This window comes from Emiliania huxleyi (genome assembly GCF_000372725.1).
Source record: "Emiliania huxleyi CCMP1516 unplaced genomic scaffold EMIHUscaffold_390, whole genome shotgun sequence".
Lineage (NCBI taxonomy): Eukaryota > Haptophyta > Isochrysidales > Noelaerhabdaceae > Emiliania > Emiliania huxleyi.
The window spans coordinates 30,136-55,896 of NW_005199044.1; the positions used below are offsets into that span (position 1 = coordinate 30,136).

At 66.9% G+C, this 25,761-nt stretch overlaps 9 protein-coding genes across 9 annotated transcripts in view; 4 read left to right on the forward strand and 5 right to left on the reverse strand.

The window, feature by feature from the left end:
* Nucleotides 1–438: 438 nt before the first annotated feature.
* EMIHUDRAFT_445073 (hypothetical protein) lies at nt 439–1,515 on the reverse strand. Its single transcript, XM_005771096.1, has 3 exons — nt 1,300–1,515; nt 671–1,231; nt 439–619 (listed from the first exon to the last, which is right to left on the reverse strand). Exons 1-2 carry the CDS (start codon nt 1,449–1,451, stop codon nt 1,000–1,002), a joined length of 384 nt encoding a protein of 127 aa, XP_005771153.1. The 5' UTR covers nt 1,452–1,515; the 3' UTR covers nt 439–619; nt 671–999.
* Nucleotides 1,516–3,633: 2,118 nt separating this feature from the next.
* EMIHUDRAFT_470194 (hypothetical protein) lies at nt 3,634–6,850 on the forward strand (the record flags this gene model as incomplete). The annotated part of the gene is made up of 2 exons (XM_005771097.1): nt 3,634–6,337; nt 6,549–6,850. The coding sequence occupies 2 exons, from the start codon at nt 3,634–3,636 to the stop codon at nt 6,848–6,850; spliced, it is 3,006 nt and encodes a 1,001-aa protein (XP_005771154.1).
* A 406-nt stretch (nt 6,851–7,256) lies between these two features.
* EMIHUDRAFT_243512 (hypothetical protein) lies at nt 7,257–9,330 on the reverse strand (the record flags this gene model as incomplete). The annotated part of the gene is made up of 6 exons (XM_005771098.1): nt 7,257–7,462; nt 7,820–8,096; nt 8,169–8,344; nt 8,471–8,656; nt 8,795–8,876; nt 9,268–9,330. The coding sequence occupies 6 exons, from the start codon at nt 9,328–9,330 to the stop codon at nt 7,257–7,259; spliced, it is 990 nt and encodes a 329-aa protein (XP_005771155.1).
* Nucleotides 9,331–10,868: 1,538 nt separating this feature from the next.
* Nucleotides 10,869–11,858, forward strand: EMIHUDRAFT_458866 (hypothetical protein; the record flags this gene model as incomplete). The annotated part of the gene is made up of 1 exon (XM_005771099.1): nt 10,869–11,858. One exon carries the CDS (start codon nt 10,869–10,871, stop codon nt 11,610–11,612), a length of 744 nt encoding a protein of 247 aa, XP_005771156.1. The 3' UTR covers nt 11,613–11,858.
* A 333-nt stretch (nt 11,859–12,191) lies between these two features.
* EMIHUDRAFT_75635 (hypothetical protein) lies at nt 12,192–13,058 on the forward strand (the record flags this gene model as incomplete). Its single annotated transcript, XM_005771100.1, has 1 exon — nt 12,192–13,058. The coding sequence occupies one exon, from the start codon at nt 12,192–12,194 to the stop codon at nt 13,056–13,058; it is 867 nt and encodes a 288-aa protein (XP_005771157.1).
* Nucleotides 13,059–16,407: 3,349 nt separating this feature from the next.
* Nucleotides 16,408–16,716, reverse strand: EMIHUDRAFT_58748 (hypothetical protein; the record flags this gene model as incomplete). Its single annotated transcript, XM_005771101.1, has 1 exon — nt 16,408–16,716. A coding segment is annotated over one exon (309 nt), but the record flags the coding sequence as incomplete, so codon positions are not given.
* Nucleotides 16,717–17,106: 390 nt separating this feature from the next.
* Nucleotides 17,107–18,383, forward strand: EMIHUDRAFT_445078 (hypothetical protein). Its single transcript, XM_005771102.1, has 5 exons — nt 17,107–17,174; nt 17,247–17,379; nt 17,448–17,563; nt 17,712–17,863; nt 18,021–18,383. Exons 2-5 carry the CDS (start codon nt 17,255–17,257, stop codon nt 18,096–18,098), a joined length of 471 nt encoding a protein of 156 aa, XP_005771159.1. The 5' UTR covers nt 17,107–17,174; nt 17,247–17,254; the 3' UTR covers nt 18,099–18,383.
* A 239-nt stretch (nt 18,384–18,622) lies between these two features.
* Nucleotides 18,623–19,157, reverse strand: EMIHUDRAFT_243518 (hypothetical protein; the record flags this gene model as incomplete). The annotated part of the gene is made up of 3 exons (XM_005771103.1): nt 18,623–18,708; nt 18,785–18,938; nt 19,095–19,157. 3 exons carry the CDS (start codon nt 19,155–19,157, stop codon nt 18,623–18,625), a joined length of 303 nt encoding a protein of 100 aa, XP_005771160.1.
* Nucleotides 19,158–24,868: 5,711 nt separating this feature from the next.
* The window catches only part of EMIHUDRAFT_75634 (hypothetical protein), a gene marked incomplete at both ends in the record, with an annotated part of 1,982 nt that continues 1,089 nt past the window's right edge, over nt 24,869–25,761 (reverse strand). The window contains one exon of the mRNA XM_005771104.1: nt 24,869–25,702. Coding sequence (XP_005771161.1) covers nt 24,869–25,702 — 834 coding nt within the window. The remainder of the gene's footprint in view (nt 25,703–25,761) is intronic.

Below are 25,761 nucleotides of genomic sequence, written 5' to 3' on the forward strand. Positions count from 1 at the left end.
GCCGCACCTGCCCCTACCACCCCGATTCCCACACACCCCTCCCCTCACGCCCGCCCCGCAGGCGGCATCCTCGCGGGCGGGCCAGACGACTCGCGCCGCGTCGCCAACCGCCTCCACCGGCGCGCTCCCGCCTCTCGCCTCTCCTCCTGCGGCCACCTGGGCCGGCAGCCCCCCGGCAGCCCCCCGGCCACCGCGCCAAGCAGGCAGCTCTCCCGCCACCGCACTGTCCTGAGGCGGCCACACCCCCTCGCTGCAGGCTGCAGATCGAGCTCGCGCGCTTCGAGGCAGCGGTGCAGGACGGCTGGTCCTCGGTGCCGCGGATGCTCACGCCGGCAGCGCCGCGGCGAGCGGAGAGCTCGTCGGTGCCCAGCTCTACCCGTCGATGAGCTGGCGCCTCGGGCCCGGCGTACGACTCGCAGGCGGCGTCGCCGCGTCTTGCGGACGAGGCTCGCTGCCCCGTGCCCCCTCCCCCCCCGCGACTGGCACAATTTGGGGCGCGCAGAGGGATGGGGGCGGGCGGCGACGCAGCGCCAGCAGACGTTCCGATTAGAGCTCTCTACAGAGGTCAGAGCCCCGAGTGTGTACAGCAACGAGCGAGAGCAGGGTCTCTAGAATTAGATCTCGTGTTGTTTATATGTTTTGAGCGATTTTACATCGTTTTTAACTTTATACGATTGAGGAAGTTGGTGTTGCGCTGTTGGTTACAGTATTCGGTGAACTGCATACGAGGCCGTCCCCGCGCCGGTGTGGCCGCGGTGCGCGGCCGTCGCGCAGGGCGCACCAGCAGCAGCACCTCTCGCTCGGTCGCCCCTCCTGCTCGCCCCTCGCCCTCCACCCTCCCCGCCGCCCACATCACACACACCGTGCATGCGACACGTATCACCCGTCATGACTCAAACACACGAATCGCGGCGGGCGGGGAGAAATTGCCGAAACGAGCACACTCTATCTCTCCGACTCTCAGCTGAGCTCCTAGCACTCGCTACGCAGTATATGATCTCATACGTTATCGTCTCCCTCCTTGGCCGGTGGCAGCCCTGAGTCTCCCGCCGCGGCTGCCGCCAGCGCACTCATGAACTTATCCACGTCCTCGGCGCTCGCTGGGAGCGGCGCGTCCGTCGCGGCGCCGGCCTCGCCGCCGGCGGTCGCGACGTACGACTCTAGCATGTTCAGCTTGGCCTGATCCTCGGCGTCGAGCTGGCCCTCGTCACGGAAGTTCCTCGCGAGCGTCCTACCGGCGGCAGGGTACACGGTGACGGTGCGAGCGCTGGCGCTTCGGGGCGCGGGCTGGTCACTTACTCCTGGAAGGCAGCCTCCTCCTCGTCCAGCGACTTCTGCACCTTCTTGTAGTAGCGGTTCCTCCTCCAAATCCTGCAGACGATGCACGCGGTGCAGCAGACGAAGAGGCCAATCGAGGCTCCCACGAGCGACGCGATGAGCTCCTGGTCCATCGGTCGTATGCCTCCGCGACCGCGAGTGGAAGAGGACCGGGACTGCGAGCTCAGTAGCGCCGTGCGGGCGGGTGTGCGTGGCCTTGAGGAAAAAGAAGAAAACCAACATTGAAGGGTGGAGGGGCCCGTCCGCAGAGCTAGGCGGCGCGGGCACCCCCGACTGGGGCCGAGTGTAAGAGGCCGTTTGTTTGCCGCTTGCGTGTTCCTGACGTCGTTGACCCAGTTGGCGTGAGTGAGTATTCTTGATACGAAACCACGACGACACACACCAGTCGACTCGCATCGGTTGCCTCCATTAACGGCGGAGCTATTCTCGCGCCCACACCACACCTGGCTCCAACGTGGACACGCCCATAGCTAGCTGGGGACACTACTAGGTCATGCATGGCATCAGAAGTTTTATCTCTGGGCCCCGAAACGCATCTCTAGCAGCGTCGTTACGCATGCGCCCTCCCCCTGGGCGCATGCGCCTCACATCTCGCCAGAGCATAAGCCCTTGGTGTGCAGCGAGACGAGTTTTTCGCCATCGCCGCGAGCAGCAAGCCGCCCGCCGCAAACAGCCGGAGGCATCGCCGCAGCACCAGCCGCGCGCCCGCGCCGCGGTCCCGCACCCGTCGACGAACAGCTCCCCCCGCGGAAGACCGCGCGTAGCGACGCCTTGACGATCGAGATGAGCGCGCTCGAGGCTCGCCCACCTACTGCCCCTGAGAGTTGGTTATGAGTGGGATCAGCTCCCCCCCTTGGGATCGAAGCCGCCACAACCTCACACCCAACAGCACAGGTGGGATCAGAGAGAGACTCCACACCGGACACCGCCCGGGCACAGACTCCCTACCCATCGGATCGCACAGGGCCCCCTCGGAGCAGCCCACACACAATCACGCATCGGCAGAATTAGTGCCTGAGTCAGGCAGACAGCAGACAAGGAGAGAGAGAGGAGAGAGAGAGAGAGAGAGGAGAGAGGAGAGGGTGAGGGAGTGTGCACACGTGTGTGGAGAGGGAGGGTGTCTGTAGTGGGCTGTAGTCATACTACGTGGTTAAAACCACGCGCCCCTCAGGAGCTTAAGGTAGAGTGGAGCGTCCCAGACGCCTCGGTGCCTCCCACCGGCGTGAAGACCATCCGGATCTGCCTGCCGCGTCCTCCGTACGCAGCAGTCCCCGCGATGGCCCACGGTCCTCCGTCGCCTGGTTGACCCCCTGCCTCCCGGTTGACCCCCAGTCCTCGTAGTCCATCATTAAATAAACTCAAAGTCCACCACAGCCACCAGCCTCCACCTCCACCGTACACACACACACACACACACCCAGTTGGCCCGCTCAGCCTCAGGGGACTTGAGCCAGTTGGGAGAGAGAGAGAGTTGTTTTGTGTTTGTCCAGTTGGTACGCACGCATCTTGCGCGCCGGCTCCACCACTTCCTCGAGCACCTGGCCGGACCACACACGGCTACGTCAAGGCGCGCATCGCGGTTTCTACCACGACGCGATCTTTGTCAAGCGCAACAACTTCAACCTGCTGCTCCACGAGACGTTCGGCGGCGGCTTCTCGCCCACCGCCGTTCTCAAGCTGCGCCGCCTCGCGCGCAAAGTCGCGCGCGGCAGCGTTGACCGCACGGCCTACTCGCCCAAGTACTCGCTCTCTTTTATGTCCCACCATGCAGAGCGCATCTCTCTCTCTGTTGTGCGAGGCGTGAACCGCGCCATTCGCTCTCACCTGGCAACCCTGTCTGCACGTCTCGCGCGCGCGTGAACAGGGCTCCAGGCCCCAAATTACGTGTGAGTGTTAGAGTTGTTTGGTATTGCTAAAAATCTCACGGGTACATCGCGAAAAGCAAAAGCAGACACTCCAAGTGCTCCTGTACGCGCTACGGAAAGAACTGGTGGCATAAAAATAAATGAGAGTGTGTGAGCCGGACGGCTATTTCGTTTCTCTCTGTCTGCTTCTCGCACATGGAGAGAGAGAGAGAGTCGTAATTTCTTGTTGGTCTTTAAAAATCTCTCTCTCACATGGAGTGCGAGGTAGGTTCTCTACATGTACTGTCGTTACAACAAGAAGAGAAAATAGACGGAGTGGCGTTCCTTCCCAAACTGAAAGAAAGAAGAAAGAAAGAAAAGTGGCAACCCAAGGGAAAGAAAGAAAGAAAACAGACAACCCAAGGGAGGGATGGGAGGGCATGGCAGACGGATGCGCTTTCTTTCTCCCGGCCGGGAGACGCGCGTGGGGGCGGCGGGTCTCGGCTTTGCTTGGGCTGCCACTACAGCTCTACAAGCCTCTGCGATGCAAAGCATCGTCGTCGCCGCCCTTTCGGCCGATCCGGTGGAGCGGCGAAAAGGCGAGGATGGCCTGCGGGCATCTGAGCGGCAGCCGGGCCACACGCTGCGGATGCTCAAGTGCCTGGCTGGGCAGGCGGCCTCGGTCGTGCCACCACCGGCCGCGCTCTTCTGCGCGCAGGCGGTGCAAAAGTCGCTGCGCCGGGCGCCGCTGCCGGAGCTCGACGAGGCGCTTGCGGCGGTGCTGCTCGCTGCGACTCGCGAGGCTGCAGCCCGCGGCTGGCAGGCCGGGCTGATCCAGCTGTGCCTCGCCTGCGCCGTCACTGCCATTCGTGCTGGCGAGACCACGCTGCTGGCCGCCTTTGACGGCAACTCCTCGGCCGTCGAGCGACTCGCGGCCCTCCAGCTCCTCGCTCTCGTCGCCGAAGAGCTGCACTCGCCCGCGTCCAAGATCTCGGTCGCGCCCGCCCGACCGGCGGCCCTGCGGGCGGCGCTGGTCTCGCAGGCGGACGCGACACTGGCGACGCTGCACCGATGGTTCGAGGAGGCCGCCGCCGCTGCCGCCGCCTCACAAAGGTTGCAGCCGGCGCAGGCGGAGGCGGCGGCACACTCTGCTGCGGCGGTGCTGCGTGCCGTGGGTGCGTGGTGTGCCTGCGGCCTGCTGGGGGCGGAGAGTGCCGCGGCGAGCCCGCTCTTGAGCCGGTGCGCGGCGGGCGCGCTGGCCAACAGCCGCACGGCGGTGGACGCCGCGGAGGCTGCCTGCGCCGCCATCGAGTTGGCCGAGCCGAGCGGGCTGCCGATGCTGCGGCTGCTCGCGTGTCTGCTGCCGCACCTGCAGGCGCTCGACGCCGGGTCGCGCGCCGTGGCGGCGGTGGTCGCGCAGGGCTGCGTCGCGCTCGCCGGCGCGGCGAGCGCGGCGCCGCCCGAGGCGGACCCCCTCCTCGAGGCTTGGCTCGACCTGCTCGTCGCCGCGACGGCGCGCCTGCCCCCGGAGGACGCGGGTGTCGCCCTCGAGGCGTGGGTTGCGGTGGGGGACGTGGCGGCGGAAGAGGAGGCGGGAGAGGAGCGGGGCGGCGCGGCGCCGCCCGGCGGGCGCCGAGTCGTGCTCCGCACTATGCGAGCGGCGCGGCCCCGCCTCCTCTCCGCCCTGCTCGGCTCGTCTCTGCTGCCGCCCGACTTGATGGCCGTGACCGAGGCGCAGCGCGAGGCGTGGCTCGACTTGCGCGAGGAGCAACGCGCCGTGCTTCGCTCCGCTGTCTTCCCGCCAAGCGCCGCGGGGCGGGCGAGCGGCGCGGCGGACGAGCTCACCGCGCAGCTCTGGGGGTGGGGCTCCGAGGCGCTCGCGCATGCGCCGTGCGCCGGAGTGGGAGGCTGCGGCGCCGCTGCCCCAGCAGCGGCGCCGCCCGCCGCTGCTGCGCCGCCCCCGTGGCTCGTCGTCGAGGCGACGCTGCATGCGGCCTCGGGGGCGGTGAGGGCGGCGGGCACTCGCCCCTGCCCCGCGCTCGAGGCGCTCGTCACCGCGCTGCCTCGCGTGGTGCAGTACGCGGCGCTCCTCTGCTCGACGTCGCCCGGCGGCGGCAGCGGCGGCGGCGGCGCCGAGCCGCTCGCCGGGCGGGCGCTGCTCGGCGCGGCCCTCGTGCTGACAGGCGCCCTATCCGCGTGGCTGGGCGGTGAGAGCAACCGGCGCCTCGTGCCCCCGCTGCTGCCCGCGCTGCTGTGGTCGCTGTCCGTTCCCGAGGAGCACGAGCAGTCATGGCCGGCGGCGGGGTGGGACGTGCGCTCGAAGCAGGAGCATGCGGGCGCGGTCGCGCTCTTCAAGCTGGCCAGTTCCTCGCCCGGCGCGCTCCTCTCGCCCGCCCTGTCCTTCCGCCAGCTCGCCGCCGCCCTCCACGCCGCCTGCTCCTCCCCTCCGCACCGCGCATGCGCCAGCTCGCAGCCCCGCCCGCGGCGCGGTCACTCGAGCGAGTGGCCTCTCGGCGCCGGCTCGGCGCGGCTGCTGCTGCAGGCGGCGGCAGCGGTGGGGGCGGCCGCCGCCGCGACAGGCGAGGTGGCCGTGGACGTGGTCGACGCGCTGCTCTCGCCGGTGCTCGACCGGCTGGCTGCGGCCGCCTCACAGCGCCACGCGGGCGGCGAGGCGGCCTTGGAGGCTCTCGGCTCGCTGCACGCGCTGCTGATGGCGTGGCCCCCGGCCCTCGCCGAGGAGGGGGCTGCTGCGCTCACCCCGCACGCCGAGTGCATCGGCGTCTTGCTCTCTGCCGACCCCCGCCTGGCGGAGGCGGCGTGCGACGTTGCTGCGGCGGCACTGAAAGGCTTTGGAGGCCACGCCGCGCCGCTCCTCCTCGCTTGGGCGCCCGGCTTGGCCGCGCGCTTCGACAGCAGTCTGGCGGCGGCCAGGGCGGAGACCGCTCCGGCGGCCGCTTCAGCCACCGCAGCCTCTCGTGGAGTGCTACGGGTGGGTCGGGCGTTGGTGCAGCACGGCGCGGGGCTGCCTGCCGAAGCTCTCGAGGCAGGGCGGGCGCTCTTGCGGCATTTCGCCGAGCGGCTCATCTCGGCCGCTTCGCACGCCGCCGAGGCGGAGCAGGCCATCCTCGCCGATTGGTTCGAGCTGTGCGGTTCGGGTGCCGGCTCCTGCGAGCTGCTCGCGCCGTGTGTGGGCGCAGTCGTCGAGGCGGGCCGATGCGTGATTGGGTCGAGGCCGCCGGGCCACGAGCCGCTCCTCGCAGACGACGATGTGGCCGGGCTGAGGCAGGCGCTCGTGCTCCTGCGGCTAGCCGTGCCGCCTTCGCCTCTCCCACCCGGCGCCGCCCTCAGCAGCTGCATGCTCGCAAGGCGGTGCCATCTTTGCGCGGGTGCTCGTGTCGCTGTCGACGTGGATGCCATCGTGGCTCCTCGGCGATGCGGCCTCCTCGCTGTGGGCCATGCGCAACGGCCACGGCCCCGCCGAGTTTGGACGCTGGCTGCACGAGGCTTTGGCTCACGCCGACGTGCCGCGGCCGGGACTGTCGGCGGAGGCCAAGATGGCTTTCGCGAAGCAGCTGCTCGACGCGACCGCTTGGTCAGCCTTCAAGGCGGCCCTCAAGCAGCTCTGTGGCGGTAAGAAGCGGGGCGAGCGGCGAGCCTCGTCGGACTAGAACCCCTCTGTCGACCTCGAGAGGAGCCGCATCGAGACACGGAGAGTGATGAGTGTGTCTCATGTCGGCCCACGGTGTGCGTACTCAACTACAACTCTCCACTCTTTCTCCCACTCGCCTGCCGTTCATTATACATACATACCCGCGATACCCGCTTGTATTTCTCGTCTCCTTTTTTTGTTCGCTCCGCCACGGCCCACGGCCTCGCTTGTCGAGCTACTCGCTTTACACGATTTTCATGCGCGCTCTTACAGTATGATTCCGCGCGCCCACGCCTCTGCTCTCGAGACTCCACTCTCGTCCAGCTCTCCAGCACAGCAGCGGCACCAGGACCAGCTCTCTCTCTCCCGTCTGTCACAAGTGCGTACATGTGCATGTGCATGTGCATGTGTGTGTAAAGCCAACGCTAGCCCCTCGGGGTTTGACAGCGATTGCACTGATTCCGATGGCCAAAGTTGATGTTAAAGCAGCTTGGGCACCTCCAGTTCCCATTTTTGCCCTCCTCCGGGCACCCATTTATGCCACCGATCGGGATGCCGCGACCGCGGGCGGGCGGTCTCTTGGGTGGCGCCCCCGCGGCGTGCCTCGCGGGCGACTGCGCCGACGCGCCCCCTGGCGGCCCGTGCCACTCCGCAGAGCCGGCCCCGCCTCTGCGACCGCTGCCACCCGCACCGCCACTGCCCATCCCAAAGCCGCCGCCACCAAAACCGCCCGCGGCGCTGCCTTCGGCGGGGCCTCGCCAGCCTCCGCCGCCAGGAAGCGGCGCCTGCGGCGAAGGCGCGTCGAGCGCTCCGATGGAGGCCATGAAGGCGAGGTCCTGTGCGGAGGGGGTGAAGCCGCCTCTGTGCGGCGCTTGACCCGCTCCGTGAGGCGCTTGGCCGGCGTAGCCCTGCTGTTGGCGAGGCGGCGGCGGGGCCGAGCGCGGAGGAGGCGGGCCACGCGAGACCTGCGGCCCGGCACGGCCGGCACCCCCGCGACGGTCCGGGCGCTGGTTGTGATCCCGGCGAGGCGGATCCGCCGCGCCCCGCGCAGCAGTCGACTCGAGCTCGGCCAAGAAGGCCAAATCGTCCTTGCTCAGCTGCGCCGGTGCAGGCGAGCTCCAACTACCCGCCGCAGCGAGTGCGCCGCCGGAGAGGCGGCTCGTCTCGGGGAGGGGGCCTGAGGGCGGCGCGGTCTTCGCCTTCTTGGCGGCGCTCCCCTCGAGCTCGGCGAGGAACGCCTCGTCGGCGGCGGAGAGGCTGCAGGACTGCTGGACGGTGAGTGGCGGCGGCGGCGCCAGAGGGGAGGCGAGCGGGGAGGGAGGCTCCGGTGCGGGCACGAAGCAGTAGAGGCTGGCGTCACCGAGGCGCGGCGCGGCCGTCCGAGCGGCAGCGAGTGGCGGCTGAGCAGGCGCAGGAAGCTGTAGAGGCTGAGCAGGCGCAGGGGCGGGCAGCGCCGCGCTGCCGCCGCGCTGCACGGCGCTGCCCATGTACGCGCGAGAGTTGAGCCGCGGGTCTTCGGCCGATGCGAACGCGGGACTCGGCGGCGTCCGATGCTGCTGCTGAAGCAGGGGCGTGGGCGGCGGGAGGGACGAGAGCGACTGCTGCGAGCCCAGCGCCGGCGGCGGCCCGGGCGGAGCACAGTACTGCGGCGCGGAGCCCTGCGCCTGTGGCAGCATCCCCTCAGGCGCGCCCTCTCCGAGCGGCGAGGCCGGCGCGACGAGGGGCAGGCGGAGGTCCATCTGTGGCTGCGTTGGGTCGTACTCCTCGTGGGGCTCGCCCTCGCGGAGCAGCGCCCGGGCCCTCCCCGGCGACCGCAAGGATGACCCTGAGCCCAACGCAATCGGCGGAGGAACCGCGGCCGCCCCCGTCCCCGCAACGTCCTCGGGCGGCAGCGGTGGCGGCGCCGCCGCCTCCGCGGATGCCGCCGCCTCCGCTGCGGTCGCGACCACGGCCCGTGCGCGACAGATTGCGCGCGAGAGAGCAGACTCCTCGGTAGCCTCCTCGCGTGCGAGCTCCTCTGCTGCTCCCTCTGCCGGAGCCGTCGCCTGCCGATCTATCCCACAGTGGGAGGCGAGTGCCGCAGCGATGCCAAGTCGGGGCGCTGAAGGCTGAGAGCTCTCGACAGCTACAGTCACGGCATCCGCACCGCGTGTCAGCTCCACTGGGCCGTCGTGCGCGTGCGTCTCAGCGGGTGGCGTCATGTCAGCCAAGCATTCCAAAGCCGACCCGGGTGGGAACTTCCTACCGGGTACCCGGGTACAGTGGCTGCGGGCATTAAGAAATACGATCCGAAGCGGGCAGAGGAGAGAGAGAAGAATATAGGATGGATAAAGCGCCTGTTCACGGCATGGAGGGTGAGCCACGATGAACGTATTGAACGTAGAGCCGAACGGGGGAAGCCGGGGAAGAAGACTCCGAGGAAGACGAAAGAAACACCAGTGGGAATCCCGGCGTCAGCTGTAACGATGCACCCGAAGGGGACCCCAGCGCCAGCATCATCGGTGGAGGTACAAGTGTCCGAAGAGAGAGAGTGGACCTGAGCAACGTCCAACGATATGACTTGGCGGCAAATGATCGCAGTGGGCGTCAGAAGAGTCGTCCTCGTCCTTGCGCGAGGAGAGCTCGATAAACTCGAGGGGCCGAAATATGCCGCGAGGAGGGCAGAGTTGCGCCGAAAGGCGGGAGAAGCCGCGAGAGCAAGGGATCGGCAGGCGGCGGCGGCGTCGCAGGACGAGGCAGACGAGAGCGACGCGACAGAGGAGGAAGCGACAGGAGGGAGAACGACGAGAGTGGGACGACCCGAGGTTGGCATGAAGGTTGCAGCGAGAATCGGCGAGGGACTGCGAAGGGAGATAGAAAGAGGCAGACGACCAAGGTTAGGGTGGGCGGACGGCTAGCACGAGTCTGCCGCCGAGTCGGCTCTCTGGATGACGGGAAGACACACACGACACACCCGCCTCCATCCACTCCACTCAGAACACCGCACCGCAGACTTGAAAAGTTACAAGTGCGAGAGAGAGATTTTTAGCAATACCAAACAACTCTAACACTTGGAGCACTTGGAGTGCAGTCGGCAACCTCACATCCAGGGCCGGTGAGCTGAGAAGCGCATCCAGCGGGCCGGATGATCGGTATCGGGTTACGGGCTAGAGAGCCCTAGCCCCGGGGGTGCGCGTTCGCAGGGCAAGGGCCTTAAAGTAAACACGGGTCTCCGAGGGTTAGCTCCGCGCTCCAGGTTTCCCCTAGCAGCAGAACGCCCCCTCTACTCGGAGCTAGTAAGGATGTTTTCTTTCTTTTTCTACTCGGAGCCAGTGATACGAGAATACGCACATGTTACAAGAATACACAGTGCCCCCACACTCACACGTTTTGTTTTTCAAGTGCGCGCGCCGCAGGCGAAGAGAAATTTTGAGCTGGGGCTCCCGTTCACCGTTTGGCCTTTATACGCTTTTCTCGCCGAGTACTATCTATATTCTTTTTGCGTATTCTTTCCGTATTCTTGTCCAAAATAGGGTCTATATTCTCGAATATGGCAAGAATATGGCTCCAAATAGGGCCTATATTCTCGAATATTCTTTATATTCCGGCTGAAAATCGCTGAAAATCGCTTCGAAAAGAATATAGAATATGAAGAAAAGCGTATAAAGGCCCGATGCCGAGCGTCCGGCCAACTGGGTGCGCTTCTCAGCTCCCCGGTCCTGGGCGTGAGGTTAATGACCGCACTCCAAGTGCTCCAAGTCCCAATATCACCGTTGCCCTCGTGTCTGGCCTTTTCTCGGGGCCGCGCCTGCGGCGCGCCGTGGTTTCTTAGATTTTTGCGGAAATCGCTTTGTAGGGTTTCTTAATGCCACGTTTTCTTCGTTTGAGCGCGGAGGCTTAGAGCCGGAGGGTGGCTGCAGCGTGCGAGCAGCGCAGCGCCAGGCCGACCACTGGCACGCCCGAGCGGCTGTGGGACGGAGGCCCGCCGAGCGAGTGCGAGCCGCATCGGCGGCCATGTCTCCCGCCGCCGCGAGCGAGTGGCGCAAAGAGGCAGCGTCATGCTTGTGCGCGAGTTCTCTTTTCCTGCGACTTGTTGCCCGCGCGAGCTGATGGGGCCGAGCGTCCTTGTCGGCAATGTGGTGCTCGTAAAATTGCGGGGCTATGGGCAGTGGCCCGCCATTGTGTGCCACACAAGCCAGGGCGGGCCCCTCGTCCAGGCCAGTCGCGGCGCCAACACTGTGCTCCTTCGCTGCTTTGGCGACCATAAGTATGTGTGGGGGACGCCAGCGATGCTGACTCAGTTCGATCCCTCCCCGACCGCTCTCAGCCGCGTCAAGGGTCAGCAGCTCCGACGTGCGTACCAGGAGGCGGCCTCGCAGCTGCACGTGCCAAAGCGGAGCGGTCCGGGAGAGCCGCCTGGGCCGCCGAGCAAGCAGGCGAGGCGCGATGGGCCGTCGGCGGGTGCGAACTCGTCCGGCGCTGCCGGCGAACTCGATCGGACCGAGCACCCGGCCGAGTCGAACCGCTCGTCCTCGCCACTGCACGTCACAGCCGCGCTGGATGGGGACAGCGGGGGCGAAGGCGAGCAGGGGCCCCTTCCGGACGTGCAGGAGTTGGCCGGGCACGCCGCTGATCTCGGATCTGCGATGGTCGACGGGACGCCGGCGGCTGACGATCGAGTCACGGAGGAAGAACGACACCGAGAGCACCTCTTGTTTGTGCGTAAAATTGCGGCGAAGCTGCTCAGCGCGATCGACAACATGCTCGAGCACCACAACCAAAAAATTCTCAACCGGCGGTAGGTCGAGCAGCCCTTGCCCTCCCACTGTCTGCCAAAGGCCATCGTGGAGAAATAGAAGTGCATGTTGGTGCGTGCAGTCGTCTGTACGTGGCGTCACCGGCGGAGGCGCCGCGATTCTCACGCACCACGGGAGCGCGGGCACGCCGCGAGAGCAGTGCGAGTCTCTCGTCTCTGGCTGGCCCGCGGGGCTGAAAATGTGAAGCCTCGTGCCGTCGTGGTTTGTTTGATACGAACTCAATACAATACTCGGGCATGCGGTCTCACGCGGTCACACACCACGCAACACGCTTCCCCCCCCCCGGAGCCCGGTCACCGCGGACCGAGGTCCGAGCGCGGGTGTATACACAGCCGAGACTAGCGGCGGACTAGGCGGCGGAGCGCCCCTCTACTCGGAGCTAATGAACACCTGACACGAAGGAGAGAGAGAGAGAGAGCACGGCGTACACTCGCCGACATCCTCGCCCAAGGTACCTCCGCTTGGAGAACTTGGAGTTTCCGCTTACGTACCTCTCTGACTACCTTCGCACGGCGTCGAGGGCGTTTCGACGTCCGGGGCGGTCGTCCACCAGCACGGTGTTCGATGCCTTATGCTCTGTCGACCCTGTTGCAGCAGGGCGCCGACGGCACGCCGCGTGAGCCTCGACCAAGCAATCGCGCACTGTTTCGAGGCGCGGCCGCCGAAGCTTTGGCGATGGTGCTGTTTGTCTTCTTTGGTTGTGGGGCCGCTTCCTCAAACGCTCGTAAGTTTGATGGCGGCGAGTGGGACCCGGCCTCGGTCACTATTATTGCTCTACAGTTCGGGCTATCAATCACCGTCCTGGTGTACGTCACTGCTCACACGTCTGGCGGTCACATCAACGGAGCTGTGACTCTCGGGTTGATGGCGGTCGGCAAGTGTCATCCACTGCGGGCTGCTGTCTACCTCGTCGCGCAGCTGGTCGGGTCGATCGTCGGCGCAGCGATCCTTGACGGGGCGACTTATGGTGAGGCACACGACTTTACACTCGACCGAACTGGCGGCCTGGGTTCAAATGGAAGGCAAAACCCGGCGGTCAGCCTCGGAAGGGCATTTGCGTTTGAGTTTATGGGCACGTTTCTGCTCATGTACACCGTCCTCGAGACGGCGGTCAACGTGCACTCGGTAACCACAGAAGGCGAGTCCAGCATTCTCGGCAACAAGCTCAATCTTGCGCCGCTCCCGATCGGCTTTGCCGTGTTTCTCGCTCACGTGGTTTGCATCCCTGTCACCGGCTGTTCGATAAATCCAACGCGCTCGTTTGGGCCGGCCGTTGTCTCCGACACATGGGATGATCACTGGCTTTGGTGGGTCGGGCCATGCTCGGGGTCCATCGGGGCCAGCATCGTCTGGGCAGCGATGAAGCAACTCGACGATCCAAACGATAAGGGGCGACTGGTGGCCATATCCAAGGGGGGTGAGATGGGCTAAAATCCCGGGGCTGTGGGCTTGAAGGCGCCACCAGTGGCGGATTCCGATCCTGAATCGCATGAATCGACAGACGACACTCTCTCGACTCTCGCCTCACTCCTCTGGTGCTGGTCCAGGTCATGCAAATAAAATCTGAGATTTATTCGAGGGTGTATCGTCGATGTCCCAAAAGTCAGCGTTGCCAGCTGCGAGAAGCGATGGGCGCCCCTCAAAACGCCCATAGAGCCACCGCCTCGCTCGCCCGAGCCGCTCCGACTGGAGGGCGCTGCGCTCGCCCGGCACATCGAGCCGGTGCACCACCCGCCCCCAAACGCGGGTCCGGACCCCCCTCGTCGCCAGCGGCAGCCGCTGGCTCGACGAGCAGCACCCGCTCGGCCGCCTCCTTGGCCCGGCCGCCGCTGTCGCGGCTGTCGGGCTCCGCGACAGCCGTCGACCACCGACCAGAGGTAGCTGTGCCGCTATGGATGCGGAGAGTGCAAAAAGGGTGTCGCGCTTTTGCGACCCCGCAGCATGGTTTGATAAAAGGCACCGTTCTCGAGTCGGCGAACTCACCATTTTATTTTCGAGTTTAGGTCTCGTGACGGCTATCTCGACCCGGCGCGCGAAATCTGCAGCTACGAGGCCTGGGTCGGGGCTATGAGTGGGCTACATGCCGCTTGCCGCGGCTCCTAGGTCGACGAAACGCTCGCGCTTCACCCTCCCCCCCTCTGACGAAAGGTGTCTGCGTCGCGCGCTAACCGGCAAAGAATCTAACGGCGGGCGATGGCGGCGCGCGGCGACGCTTCTGACTCAAAGGAAGTCGCCCACACACCCACCCTCACCACAACGCCGTAGGCGGGTCGAGGCTGCCCTCCACCCGCTCGCGCTTGCCTCACCTAGGCGACCGGGTAGGCTCCCTCTAGATGGCGCCCGAGACACCTTCACGGCGGCGCTTCTGCCCGCGACAGCGGCGCCTGAGCGCGTGGGCTGGACGGCCCCTCGGGGAGGCCCGCGGGGCGGCGGGAGAGAGCTCTCCCGCCGTCGTGGCGCACCATATCGCCCGTAGACGCCTCTTTATAGTCGCCTTTTAGCACCTCCTCTCTACACGCCGCCGAGTACACCCCGCCGCACCGCATCACCGCCCCCTTCCCTGCCCCGTCGCCCTCCTGAGCTCTCCCCCCTTTGCTCCAGCCACCCACAGGACGGCTGGGCCATCGGCCCACGTGACAGGCGCCCGGGACGGCCGGGGAGCGGCCCCGTATTTTGAGCCCTCTCGGGCCACCCTCGGGCGCGTCCGCCGGCCGGCAGAGCACCGCTTGGGCGACTCTGACGGCCCGCCCGACCACCGCCCTCGATCGTGCCGCTCCCCCGGCGTCAGTGGCGGGCTGGGGGGGGCAGGCGGCGTCCGCGCAGCCCCTCGTGGGGGTGCCCACCGCTCTCCTCTCACCTCTCCCCCCCCGCCCGTGGCACCCCACGCACGCGTCCCTCCTCAGGGGCGCAAGGCGGCACGTTCAACGCTTGCCTCGGCCCACCTCGCCATCACGCCCGCCGCCGCGACCAAGGAGGTGGCCTCGGCGGCCCAGACGAAGCCCGTGCGGCTCGTTTGGGAGCCGCGCGCCGTCCCTCTCTCGCCCGCGCTGCTCACACGGCCCAAGCCCACGTCCCTCCGGTCGCAGGCGCCGCCTGGGAGTAACCAGCGCCCCTCCCGAGCACCTTCCCGGCGGGCAGCGCCTCCGTAGCGGCGCTGGCGGCCCCTGCGAGCCGGCCGGCGCCACGAGTGAGTATTCGAAGGCGCGCGCGTCCCCTCTCTCCCCGGCCCGCCGCGTCTCTCTGACCACCCCTCCCCCTCCCGGGTCAGGCGTGCATCGGGCGTACAAAATGGCCGCGGGGCGCCGTCCAGCGACGCTGTCTCTTCCGCCTGAGCGGTGGGCAACTCTCTGGCCGGGCTCGGGCCCTCTCGGGCTGCTGCGAGCTGCGCGATGCGCGTCCCCTCCGCCGCACGGCCGTGCCCCTGCCCCTCACCCTCCGACTCCGCCGCAGGACCGGTCTGGCGACCCGGGACGACCGCCTAGAGCAGCATCATCGACCATCCCGACCCCGTGGGGGCCGGGGCGGGCCAGCGAGACGTAAGAGCGCCCCTCCCCCCCTCTCGCGGCGCGTCCCCTCCTTCCTCCCCGCACCCCGCCACCCGGCTCGCCGCCCCGTCGCCGTCGCGAGTCAGCCCTCGGCCAGGTACTGCCAAAGGCGGCCGCAAGCAGCGCCATCGCTACCAGCGCCACCGTGCTGGCGCTGGTGAGCTCTGCGGCCCGTGTAGCGGCCCCTTAGCCCGTCGCCCGGGCACATGGCGCCCTCACACCGCTCCTCGCCTCCGTCTCGCAGGCCAAAATCGTCGACATCGCGTCGGCACTCTCGACGGCGCGCCTGGGCTCGGAGAGGGCGGCCTGGGCGGTGCGGGGTGGCTGGGCTGCCCCCCTCCCGCGGTGCGCCAAGCCTCGGGGGTCGGGGAGACCATCTCGGGTCGCTGAGGGGGCGGGTCGGACGCCCGATCCGGCTGCTGGCCGGAGGACGTCGCCGGTTCCGCGATTTTGGGCGCCCCAGTCGCCTCCAGCCGGGCCGAGCGGCGCCAGCTGGTAGCTGGGGCCGCAGGGCGGTCGGGCCGACACCGTGTGCTAGTCGGGGTGGGTTGTCTAGGGGTGTAAAGGTCGGTAGAGTGTCCGTTTGTGGCCTCCGGACGGGCTCTGGTCGGGAGCCCGCCGGGCCGGCTGAGGCTGTGTGTCCGTCCACTGTGGACCCAGTGATGGCCTAGGAGCCCTGCACGGACGGTGTTTATGCTATATAACACCTAGGGACCGCGTGGGGTGGGCGGCGAGCCGCGCGCATCGGCCGACAATGTGCCGGTGTACGCGTTTCGGTGACACTCAGGGCCCGTTTTGCATGACCTGTCCGCGCGGTTTCCTGACTGACTCCACTCTCTCTCTCTCTCTCTCACACACACACACACACACTCCTCCTCCCCGCATCGGCTTCCGCCCCACAACGCCACAGTGCTCCAAGTGCCACACACGGGCTGCCAAAAGAGAGGATTGTTACAGTTTTTGTCTGTCATCTGCGAACAGCGACCGCCCTTTATTATTTACTGATTACTCGGTCAAGAGGTCGTCAAACGCGAAAGGAAAACGAGGCTTGAGCGCCGCCGCTTGGGGGCGCAGTCGAAGGGTGGGTTAGGTTGCGGACGCTGCACGCGGGCGGGGTCTGCTGCCTGTGGGAGCTAGGCAGGAGTCTGTCAGGAGAGCTGTGACCCCCGAGCAACACCGTCAGCATCCGGATTGTAGCTGGTGTATTTGGCTGATGACCCGCGGCATCGATCCGCCGGGTATTTTTGACCGTTGCGCTCCAGCTTGGCAGCGCACGCTGCTGGCAGGTCGATCCCGCTGCGATCGGCGAGGCGGACCAAGTACATGAGTACGTCGGCCATTTCCTCTCCGAGGTGGGTGCGGTCGGCGTCAGTCCACCCTGGCAAGCCCGGCGCGCAGGCCGCGTCGCCGCGCCACTGAAAGCACTCGCACAGCTCTCCGACTTCACCCGTGAGCGCGAGCGCGAGTGAGCGCGGGGTGTGGAACTGATCCCAATCACGAGCGGCGGCGAAGGCTGCCAGAGAGCCCCGCAGTTCCTCGAGATTTGGCGCAGCGCTGAAGGTGGCCGCCGCCGCCTCACCGCTGCGCCGGGACTTGCTGCTCGAGCAGCTCTCGGCCTCGCGGGCACGTTTCGGCATCAACACTTGCGCTTTGCGCTGCGTCGCCTGCGCGGCACACCCCAAAAAAATCGCTTCCTCTTCGCAAACCCTGTCAGCAGTTCACCCTCGGGTATGTTCGTAAGAGCTACATACACTGAAAAAATCCACTGCCGATAAAAAGATTTTTGTTTTTCGATTTCTTAAATCAACCTCTGGTGGTGGCCGCCAATGACTCCTGCGGACCAGAAACATCTTCCCCTCTCCGGAAAGCACTGGAAGAACAAAAACGCCGTCGCGAAAAAGAAGAAAGCCGCGCACGCCTCAAGACGACTGCTGGAGCACGGAGAGAGGACGCCGCGCAAGGTGTCGGGCGCGGGTACGCACAGTTCTGAGCTGGAGTCGAGGTACGGCGCGCGCGGCCAATCTACCTCACAGGCCTCTCCACCTCGAGCGCCTCTCCTTCTCTCTCCATATAGGCGCGACCATGAGCACGCCCGCCCGCCGGAGGCTGATGCGGGACTTCAAGAGGATGCAGACTGACCCTCCGGAGGGGGTGAACGGGGCGCCGTGCGACAACGATATCATGAAGTGGCACGCTGTTATCTTTGGGTGCGCCGCTCCCCGCCGTCCCGCACTCGCGCGCCCACCTGAGCTGCGGTACCCTCCCGCTGCTCCAGGCCAGACGACACTGCTTGGGAGGACGGGACCTTCAAGTTGAGTGTCGAGTTCACGGAGGAGTACCCGAACAAGGCCCCGACCGTCAAGTTTTTGACCAAGATGTTTCACCCGAACAGTGCGCAGAGCCCATGATGCACTCGCCCGCCGCCACGCCCTGCCCGCGGCCCACGCTCCTCTCCCGCAGCACGCCGAGCGCGCCCGCCCCCCGCCCCCGCACGCCCCCCGCCCCACCCATCCGGTGACGCCGCCGCACGCCCCCCCAGTCTACGCCGACGGCTCGATCTGCCTCGACATTCTGCAGAACCAGTGGAGCCCGATCTACGACATCTCGGCGATCCTCACCTCGATCCAGTCGCTGCTCTGCGACCCGAACCCGAACTCACCGGCAAACTCCGAGGCGGCGCGACTCTACCAGGCGCCGCCCGCGCTCAGCCCAAGGCCGCTGGTCCGGGCGGGTGCGGCGAGCCTCTCCTGCGGCGGTGGTGGGCGCCGCAAGCCGGGGCCGTCGGAGGGGGGTGGAGGGGAGGTGTGTGGGAGTGTGTGGCTCAGCGCGCCCCGCGCGCCCTTCGCAGGAGAACCGGCGCGAGTACGAGCGCAAGGTGAAGGAGATCGTCGAGCAGTCGTGGGCCACTGAGGGGGACGGCGAGTGAGGAGGGAGAGGGTCAGTTTGTTCACAACCTCAGCTGAAACTCTCAGCTACCACCTTGCCGGTCTCGAGCAGGAGCTTCGCGCGCGGCCCAGAGGCTCGCCACTCTCCCTCTGCTCAGTGCACGCGCCGTGTAAGGGGACTGGAGCCGAGAGGCGCGGGGTGCGCGCGCCACGAGAACGCGGCGTTGTATCGCTCGCACACCGATCACCGTATAATCAGTATCGAGTATGTCATGTGCCGATGTGTGTGAGTCCAACACGAAAGTAAAAGAAACTGTGTGTGGAGAGGACAGGCGTTGCACGCGTCGCCCAACTCGCGCTGCGTTGACGGCGCGCCCTCTTGTTGAGATACAGCTCCGCGGCACGCAGACGACAACCCCGGGGAGCGGGGACGCGCGCCGCCGACCGCCGTGCGCCGAGAGCGCGAGACCCACCCGAGCGGACCGCATTTTATGGGCTTTGGCGGCAGACCACACAGTCCCCGTCCGCCCCCGATCCGCAGCGCGCTGCTCGCCGACCTTCTTGATCACGGGAAGGGCCCAGCAGTCGCAAACTTGACCACAGTCTGTGAGGCACCCACGGTGTCCATGTTGGCAGCCTTGAAGTCCGCCCCTAGCAGGCGCGTGGAGAAGGTGAGGAGACACTGGCCCCGCTACGCCCGAGCCGAGCTGAGCGATCAGTTGCGCACATCCCTTGTAGTGCGGCAGCGTCTTGTGGTGCGCCATCGCGTCAGCGTCCTCGTACACCTCGTAGAAAGAAAACTTGTTGTCACCGAGGTCTAACAGGTCAAAGCGCTGGCACCCTTTTTCTGCGCGAGACCCTTTGACGTCTGCTTCCATCACCTGCAACGCGTCCAGACCGGAGCACGTTAGTAGCTCGGCTCCGTCGCGGGCTCCGTCGCCCGTGAGGGCCACGGCACCAACCAATGTTGTGGAGTTTCAAAACCACCGTGATTGGAACGCCAACGCCAGAGCCGACCACCCGGCCACGGTGCGTACCTTCAAAAACTCCTCGACCTTGTCCGCCGGGACGGTAACCGTGACGAAGACGCCAGTGCCCATGTGTGGCACAGCTGTGGGTGGCAAGACCCGAACCGATTTTTTTATTTACAGTATTTTTGTTCGACTGGCACTGCTTAGCTCATCCCTTGAATACACCCTAGGTATTGGAGTGAGAAGACCGTGAGGAGGCATAAAGGTTACTGCGAGAATTGATTGGCGAGAGACTGCAAGGAGAGATAGGAAGAGGCAGACGCCCCGAGGGTGGGTGGGTGATGGCTAGCACCACACTCCTCGAGCCACACTCCTCTCCTTCCTTGAGCACTTGAGCACCGGATAGGGTCGATTCCGCATGGTACGGGACCCCTCGATCGTCTCGCCCTCCCTCACTGGTGTGTTCATTGGGGGGGTCATAACAAACACGGTGCAGGATCGAGGTGCACGCTGCCGAGGCAGTGTCGTCCCCCCTCTCCCCGCTCGTCGGTGACGGTGTCCCCCGATTTCGCCGCGCTCGGCGAACCTCGACAGCGCTTTCGGTGGCATGCAGCTCTTTGCGCCTGAAGCCTGGAGAGCAGCTCCTCTGCTGCTCACACACTCTGCACAGTTGACACAGCCTACTGTGCGGCTGCCACAGCTGTGACAGCGATGGGCTCGCCCTCACTGGCCCTCAGTCACTTGTGCTGCGGCTTGTGTGAGCGACACTGCTCGGCGACTGCCGGCACACTGTGAGACCATGGGTGTGAGGTCAAACCACGCTACCAGCGCTTGGTCACATCGGCCCCGAGGTCAGATCCTTCTACTCTGTTGATGGCAACACTTGTCTACTCGCTGGAGCCGAGCAGGAGGGCCCGGCGCACAACCCCTGGTCAACTCAGGGTCCACACCCCGTATTTTCTTTTGGGTCCTGTGGGCACCCTAACACCGAGACGCCGGTTCTGTGAGAAGTGAGATTATTTTGTGAAAGAGATCTTGAAATGATGAAAAAGGTGGCTCTACGTACTACGAGCACAGAGAATCAGGCGGATCTCCTCGGAGAGCAACCGGGCGCGCAGAGGGCTCGAGCCGCCCTTTATGGTGGCCCTGGCACGGCCCGTGGAACGCCCGAGCAGCAGCTCCACCAAAAGGAGGGTGTCGCCCGCGCAGTCCTCGGCAGCGTACAAGAAGAACTTGGCCTCCCCATCAAGCTCACCCCGCGCCATCGTCTTGATGTGGCGCGCGGCCAAACGAGCAGGCAGCTCCTCGGGCACGGCGTCTGCCTCCGCGTCACGCCAAGCATCCGCAATCGGTAGCCCGACCCACTGCCGCTCGAACTCAGCGGGTGAAGCGGCGGCCGCCGCCGAGAGCGAGAGGGGAGGATCACCGATTGCCCGTGTCGGAGGAGGGGCGGCGGAGCGCTCCTCCCCCGGGTCCTCCCCCGGGGGGCGCCCCTCCTGCGGCGGCTGAGGGGGTGACGCTGCCAGCGGCGGCGTGCCCCCAAGCCCCAGTCCGAGCAGGTCGGAGTCCTCGACCGGCGCCGGCGCGGGCTGAGAGCCGTTCACCTCGCCACGGAGGCGCCGCCTCTCCTCGAGTCGCTCGAAATGGCGCTGCGGCTCGCCGACGAGGACCGGCTCGGAGGGGGCGGAGAAGGGCGAGGCTCCGCCCACGCTGACCGCGCGGTAGCGGAACTGGAACGACTCGCCAACAGGCAAGTTGCGCTTAGTGACGGTGGTGGCGCGGAGAGCGGCGCTGGACGCGTTGCCCTCCCAGCCCGCCGAGGCGGCGCTCGAAGGCTCGTCGACCGGCTCGACGCACCACTGCAGCTCGTAGCTGTCGGCGCACGGGACCGGGTCCAGGACCAAGTTGACAACCCCCTGCGGTGCTGGGAAGGCCTCGGGCGGCTGCGGCGCGGTGAGTGCGGGGCAGATTGCGTCCGACCAGCCGGAGCGGCGGCCATCGTGCGCAATCGCTCGCACTCGGGTCCAGACCGCCGTGCCTGCAGGGAGGCCGGACGCAACCACCCGCCGCACGGCCAACCGCCGAGTGGCAGCGCAGCGGAGCCAACTCGGTGAGCGGCTGCTGGTGCCGCCCTCTGCGGGCGACGCCGGCTCGCAACGCCACTGCAGCTCAAAGTGCGAGATGGCGCCCGTGTCGGCCCACGGGGGCGTCTGCCACTCGACGAGCACACCGCCGACCCCGCACCCCTCGGCGTATGGCACAGAAGGGCCATCCAGCTCGCCCTCGCGGTAGGGAGCCTCGTCAATGGTCGCCTCGGTAGCGGCCGCCTCGGGGTGCGTTGCAGCCTCCGCTTCCGATGCCGCAGCCGGCGCGAGAGGCAAACCCTCAGCGAGAGCGCCGACGCCGGCGCTCGCACGCCCGGTGGCGGACCGCGAGCCGCTTGCAGCCAGCAAACCAAACGGGTCGTCGCCCTCGGCGGCCTTGGCGGCCCGCGCCGCCTCCCACACGGCGGCGACGGCCGGGTCCACGGCAGGCTCAAACTCCGCCAGAAGCGCGGCAACGCTATTGCCGGGTCTGGCGCCGGCCGTGCCCTTGACGGCCGGCTCGATCACCGCAGCTGTGCCGGGGACGTCGCCAACCAAATCGTCGAGGAGGGACGGCGGGGCGGGCGCTGCCGCTGCGAGCCGCTGCGAGGGCGGCGACTGCTCCACGAGCGGCGCCACTGCCGGTGGAGGGCTCACTGCCGGTGGTCCGGCTGCGCGCAGATCGAAGAGATCTTCGGCAGAGAGGCGCTTGCCAAACAAAAGTGCGCCCTCCCCGCCCCGTGACAACAGGCGAACTGCCGCCCCGTCGGCGCCACCCGCCTCGCCTGCAGCGTCGCAAGAGGAGCGCTCTTCGCGGCAAAACTCTTCGCGGCAAAGCTCGCCCGCCTCGTCGCACGGCTCTGCGCCCGAGAGCGACACTCGCGCCGTCGTGCCGCGCAGCTCCTCAAGCTCCTCGTCGAGCTCCGCCGCAGCGCCGGCCACCTGCGGAGCGAGACCCTCGAGACTGCCGAGCAAATCACCGACCGACACCGAAGCCGCGCTGCCGCCGCCGTCCCCGCCTCCGCCGCGGGCCCCACTGGCGCGAGCGGCTCCTCTGCCTCTGGACAGGCGCGAAGCCGCTTGCGCAGCTGCACGAGGCTCGAAGGGGTCTGCAGCAGCAAGAGCTGCGGCGGCCGGCTGCGCCGACAGGTGCTGCGGAGAGGCCGCCGCGCGCTCTGGCTGCAGGAAGAGCCCCTTTTGGAGGCCCGCCTCGACGAGAGCCGCCGCCCAGAAGTCGGCCACGTGAGCCGAGGAGAGGCCGAGGAGGAGGCGGAAGGCGGCACCTTGCCGCAGCGTGAGCTCAAGGCTGCCTCGCTCGTGCTCGACGTGGAGCGACCCGGCCTTGAGTGGGCAGGGGGGGGAGCAGCGTGGTCAAGGCGGGCGGGCGAGGAAGGTGCCAGGCGCCCGCCTCTCGTTCGGTGTCTCTCGTGCGGTGGGTCTGTGCGGCGTCTCTTCGCCTCGAGGGTGACGAGGAAGGTGACGGCGGAGCAGCCCGCGTCTCGAAACAGGAGCAGCTTCGATCGGCCCAGCAGCGCGAAGCACGGCTCCGAGCTCCGCCGCTGCGGCGCAAGCTGCTGCGCCGTCACCCATCCGTCCAGCCTCGCGGGCGGCGGCATATCCAGGTCGTCCCTCCTCAGCAGGCTTCCACCCGCCGACTCTCTGATCGCCGAGAGGAGCGCGCGCATCAGACAGACGATGGAGGCGGCGTCGGCGGCCGAGTGCGCGGTGAAGGCCAGCTCCGCCCCCGCAAAGCTCAGCCGCACCGCCGCCGCGCTCCTCTCATCGCCGGCCCTTGCGGCGCACAGCGAGGTCGCAGGCCACGACTCTGCGAGACTGCCATTGCGCCACCGCTCGATGCGCGCGAGCGAGGCGTCGCCGCTGGGCAGGCACGCCTCGAGCGCCACCTTCAGGACGCAGTCCTTGGTCGCGCCAAGCAAGCCCGTGGATGACCTCCGCAGGATGACGGGAAACATATAGACCGGATCCCATGGGCCTGCGAGGCACTCCGGCGTGAGGTCGCCCTGCTCGAGCACGCAGCGCATCGCAAAGATCCCATCGTAAACGGCGCGCGTCGCCGGCTCGCTGAGCGCCCCAAAGGCGTTTGTGATCAGCTGAAACCGGGCGATCGTCGCCTCGCCCGCGCCTCGATTGCGGTCAGGATGGTGCCGCAGCGATTGACGCTTGTATGCGCGCTTCAGCTCCGCGTCGTCCACGCAGAATTTGACTCCCAGTGCTGCGTAGAAGCCCTCTTTGGTGTCCGAGGGCCCGCTCATTGTGGGCCGCGCGCGCGCGCGCGCCCCGCGCGCCCCCGAGAGAGCGAGCGTGAAATCAGGCGACTCGAGTAACGAGAAGGTGTGGAAGCAGGGTTCGGACTTTTTGCGGGGTATGGTACCCTCTCGCAACCCACCTCGAGACCATACCCCCCCCCGCCTGCTGACAGACCCAGCCTCCCGGAGACCGGGGATGGGCGGTCAGGACCATACCCCCCCACCCTTTGGGCCGCGAGGGTACCATACCATACCCCGCAAAAAGTTGGAACCCAGCAGGTCAGAGCGAGCGCCCACCTGCCGACGTTTTTCTTTTTATAGCACTTTAAGAAGGCCTCTTCGACGGCCCATAAGGGGCCGTTGTCTGCTGTGCCTTTTGTGGTGCTAGTTCGTGCCAGTCTGCTGTTCGTAGAATTCTTTCTTTTTCACCTTCGGTGAAATCAGAGAAGCTGTGGAAGGAGTCGCTAGGTCGGCCCGCAGGCAGATTTTCAGTGCCCCCCCCCTCACTACAATGGGAGAAAGGGGAGAATGGGGTGTGTGTTCTCTTGGAACCTAAAGGCCCTACCGCGCGGCTGAGTGAGTGAGAGCTGGGAAGCGAGCTTTGCACGGCGATCGAGGATGGCGCGGTTCATTCGGAATGAAGCACCTTCCACACTTCCTGTGGGTGACACATCAAAAACATCTCTCAAAGATCATCATCGGCGGGCGGCGCTGGCGCTGCACTGTTCATCATCGGCGTGCTCCGCTGGCTGCGACTAAGGCACATACTTGCTTGTTTGCGCGACGATCTATCAGCCAGCGAGGTGGCGCCCTCTGCTCCTCCAGTCATGCGCACGGCCTTGCCGCGGCCTTGCCGAATTCTGCTCGTCTACGCCGCCTCCACCACGCTCCTCCCTGGGGCGTTTGCGCTTGCAGCGTCGTCGGCCGTTTCCCAGGAAGGGCCGCAGCTTGAGCTCGCGGTGGTCCTCTAAGGTCAGTCTCGCCGCCATCATTGGCATCCCCCTGGCCCCGAGCCCGACCCCCGGGGGCGTGGCCCCCCCGCCCCCCGCCCTCGTGCTGACTGGAGCTGACGTGAGCGGTCCGCGGCGCTGCCGGCGACGGCTTCCCCTCGACGCCACACGCCGCCGACCCTCCTGGCCTCGACAAGCACGCGCGGACGAGGGTTGCGGTTCGGGAGGGAATAAATAAATAAATAAAACGGACACCTCTACTAGGAGATGGGTAAAAAGGAACAGGTCCCCGCCCTGCGGTCTTTGTGCAGGGTTCTTTGTTCGGGAGGGAGGAGGAGTGTAGGGTGACGAAAAAGTGCCAAAAAAACCAAGGAGCAAGGTGCAAGGAGAGAGGAAACCACAAGCGAGCGCGAAAACAAAATAAACGAGCAAAAGAAGGCACTGCACGGAGCATATATCGCAAGCCGCAAGGGCGGGGACCTGTTCCTTTTTACCCATCTCCTAGTGAGGTGTGTCCGTTTTATTTATTTACCGCACGGCTAGATGCACTCCCCTTCCGCCGCCGGCTCGCCACCCTCGGCCGCAGCTCCTCCCGCCGGGGCTGCCGAGGGCGTGCCTCCGCCCGGCCTCTCACTGCTGCCGCCCTCCGCCCTCCGCTTGCGCAGCCTCGAGGCGAGCTGCTTGTAGCGAGCCTCGTCCTTCGCCGAGACGGACGGCCGCACCGTGTCGAGCGCGCGCTCGAAGTGCGCCCGCTGGACCTGCACGCCTACGCCTCCGCCTTCGCCTCCGCCTTCGCCTCCGGCGCCTCCGCCTCCGCCGCCGCCGCTCTCCGCCGCGCGCAGATCGCGCAGCGCGTTGGTGGCCGCCTCGCGGACCAGGTGCGCCAGGTCGGCGCCAGAGAGGCCGTCGCTGCGCGGGTCGCGCGCGACCGCCTCGAGGTCGACGTCGGGCGCGAGCGGCGTGCGGCGCGCGGCGGCGCGCAGGATGTCGGCCCGCGCGCCGGGGGGCGGGAGGGGGACGTAGAGGAGCTTGTCGAGCCGGCCGGGCCGGAGCATCGCCGGGTCGATGATGTCTGGCCGGTTGGTGGCGGCGACGACGTAGACGGCGGCGCGGTTCTCGAGGCCGTCCATCTCGGTGAGCAGCTGGTTGACGACGCGCTCGGTGGCCTGCGAGCCAGCCTCGCCGCCGCGGCGCGGCACGAGCGCGTCGAGCTCGTCGAAGAAGATGACGCAAGGCGCCGAGGCGCGCCCGCGGGCGAAGAGGACCCGCACCGCTCGCTCGCTCTCGCCGACGTACTTGTTGAGCAGCTCGGGCCCCGAGACGGACATGAAGGAGGCGCCGCTCTCGTTGGCGACCGCCTTTGCGAGCAGCGTCTTGCCGCAGCCGGGAGGGCCGTACAGCAGCACGCCGCACGACGGCCGCAGCCCGAGCG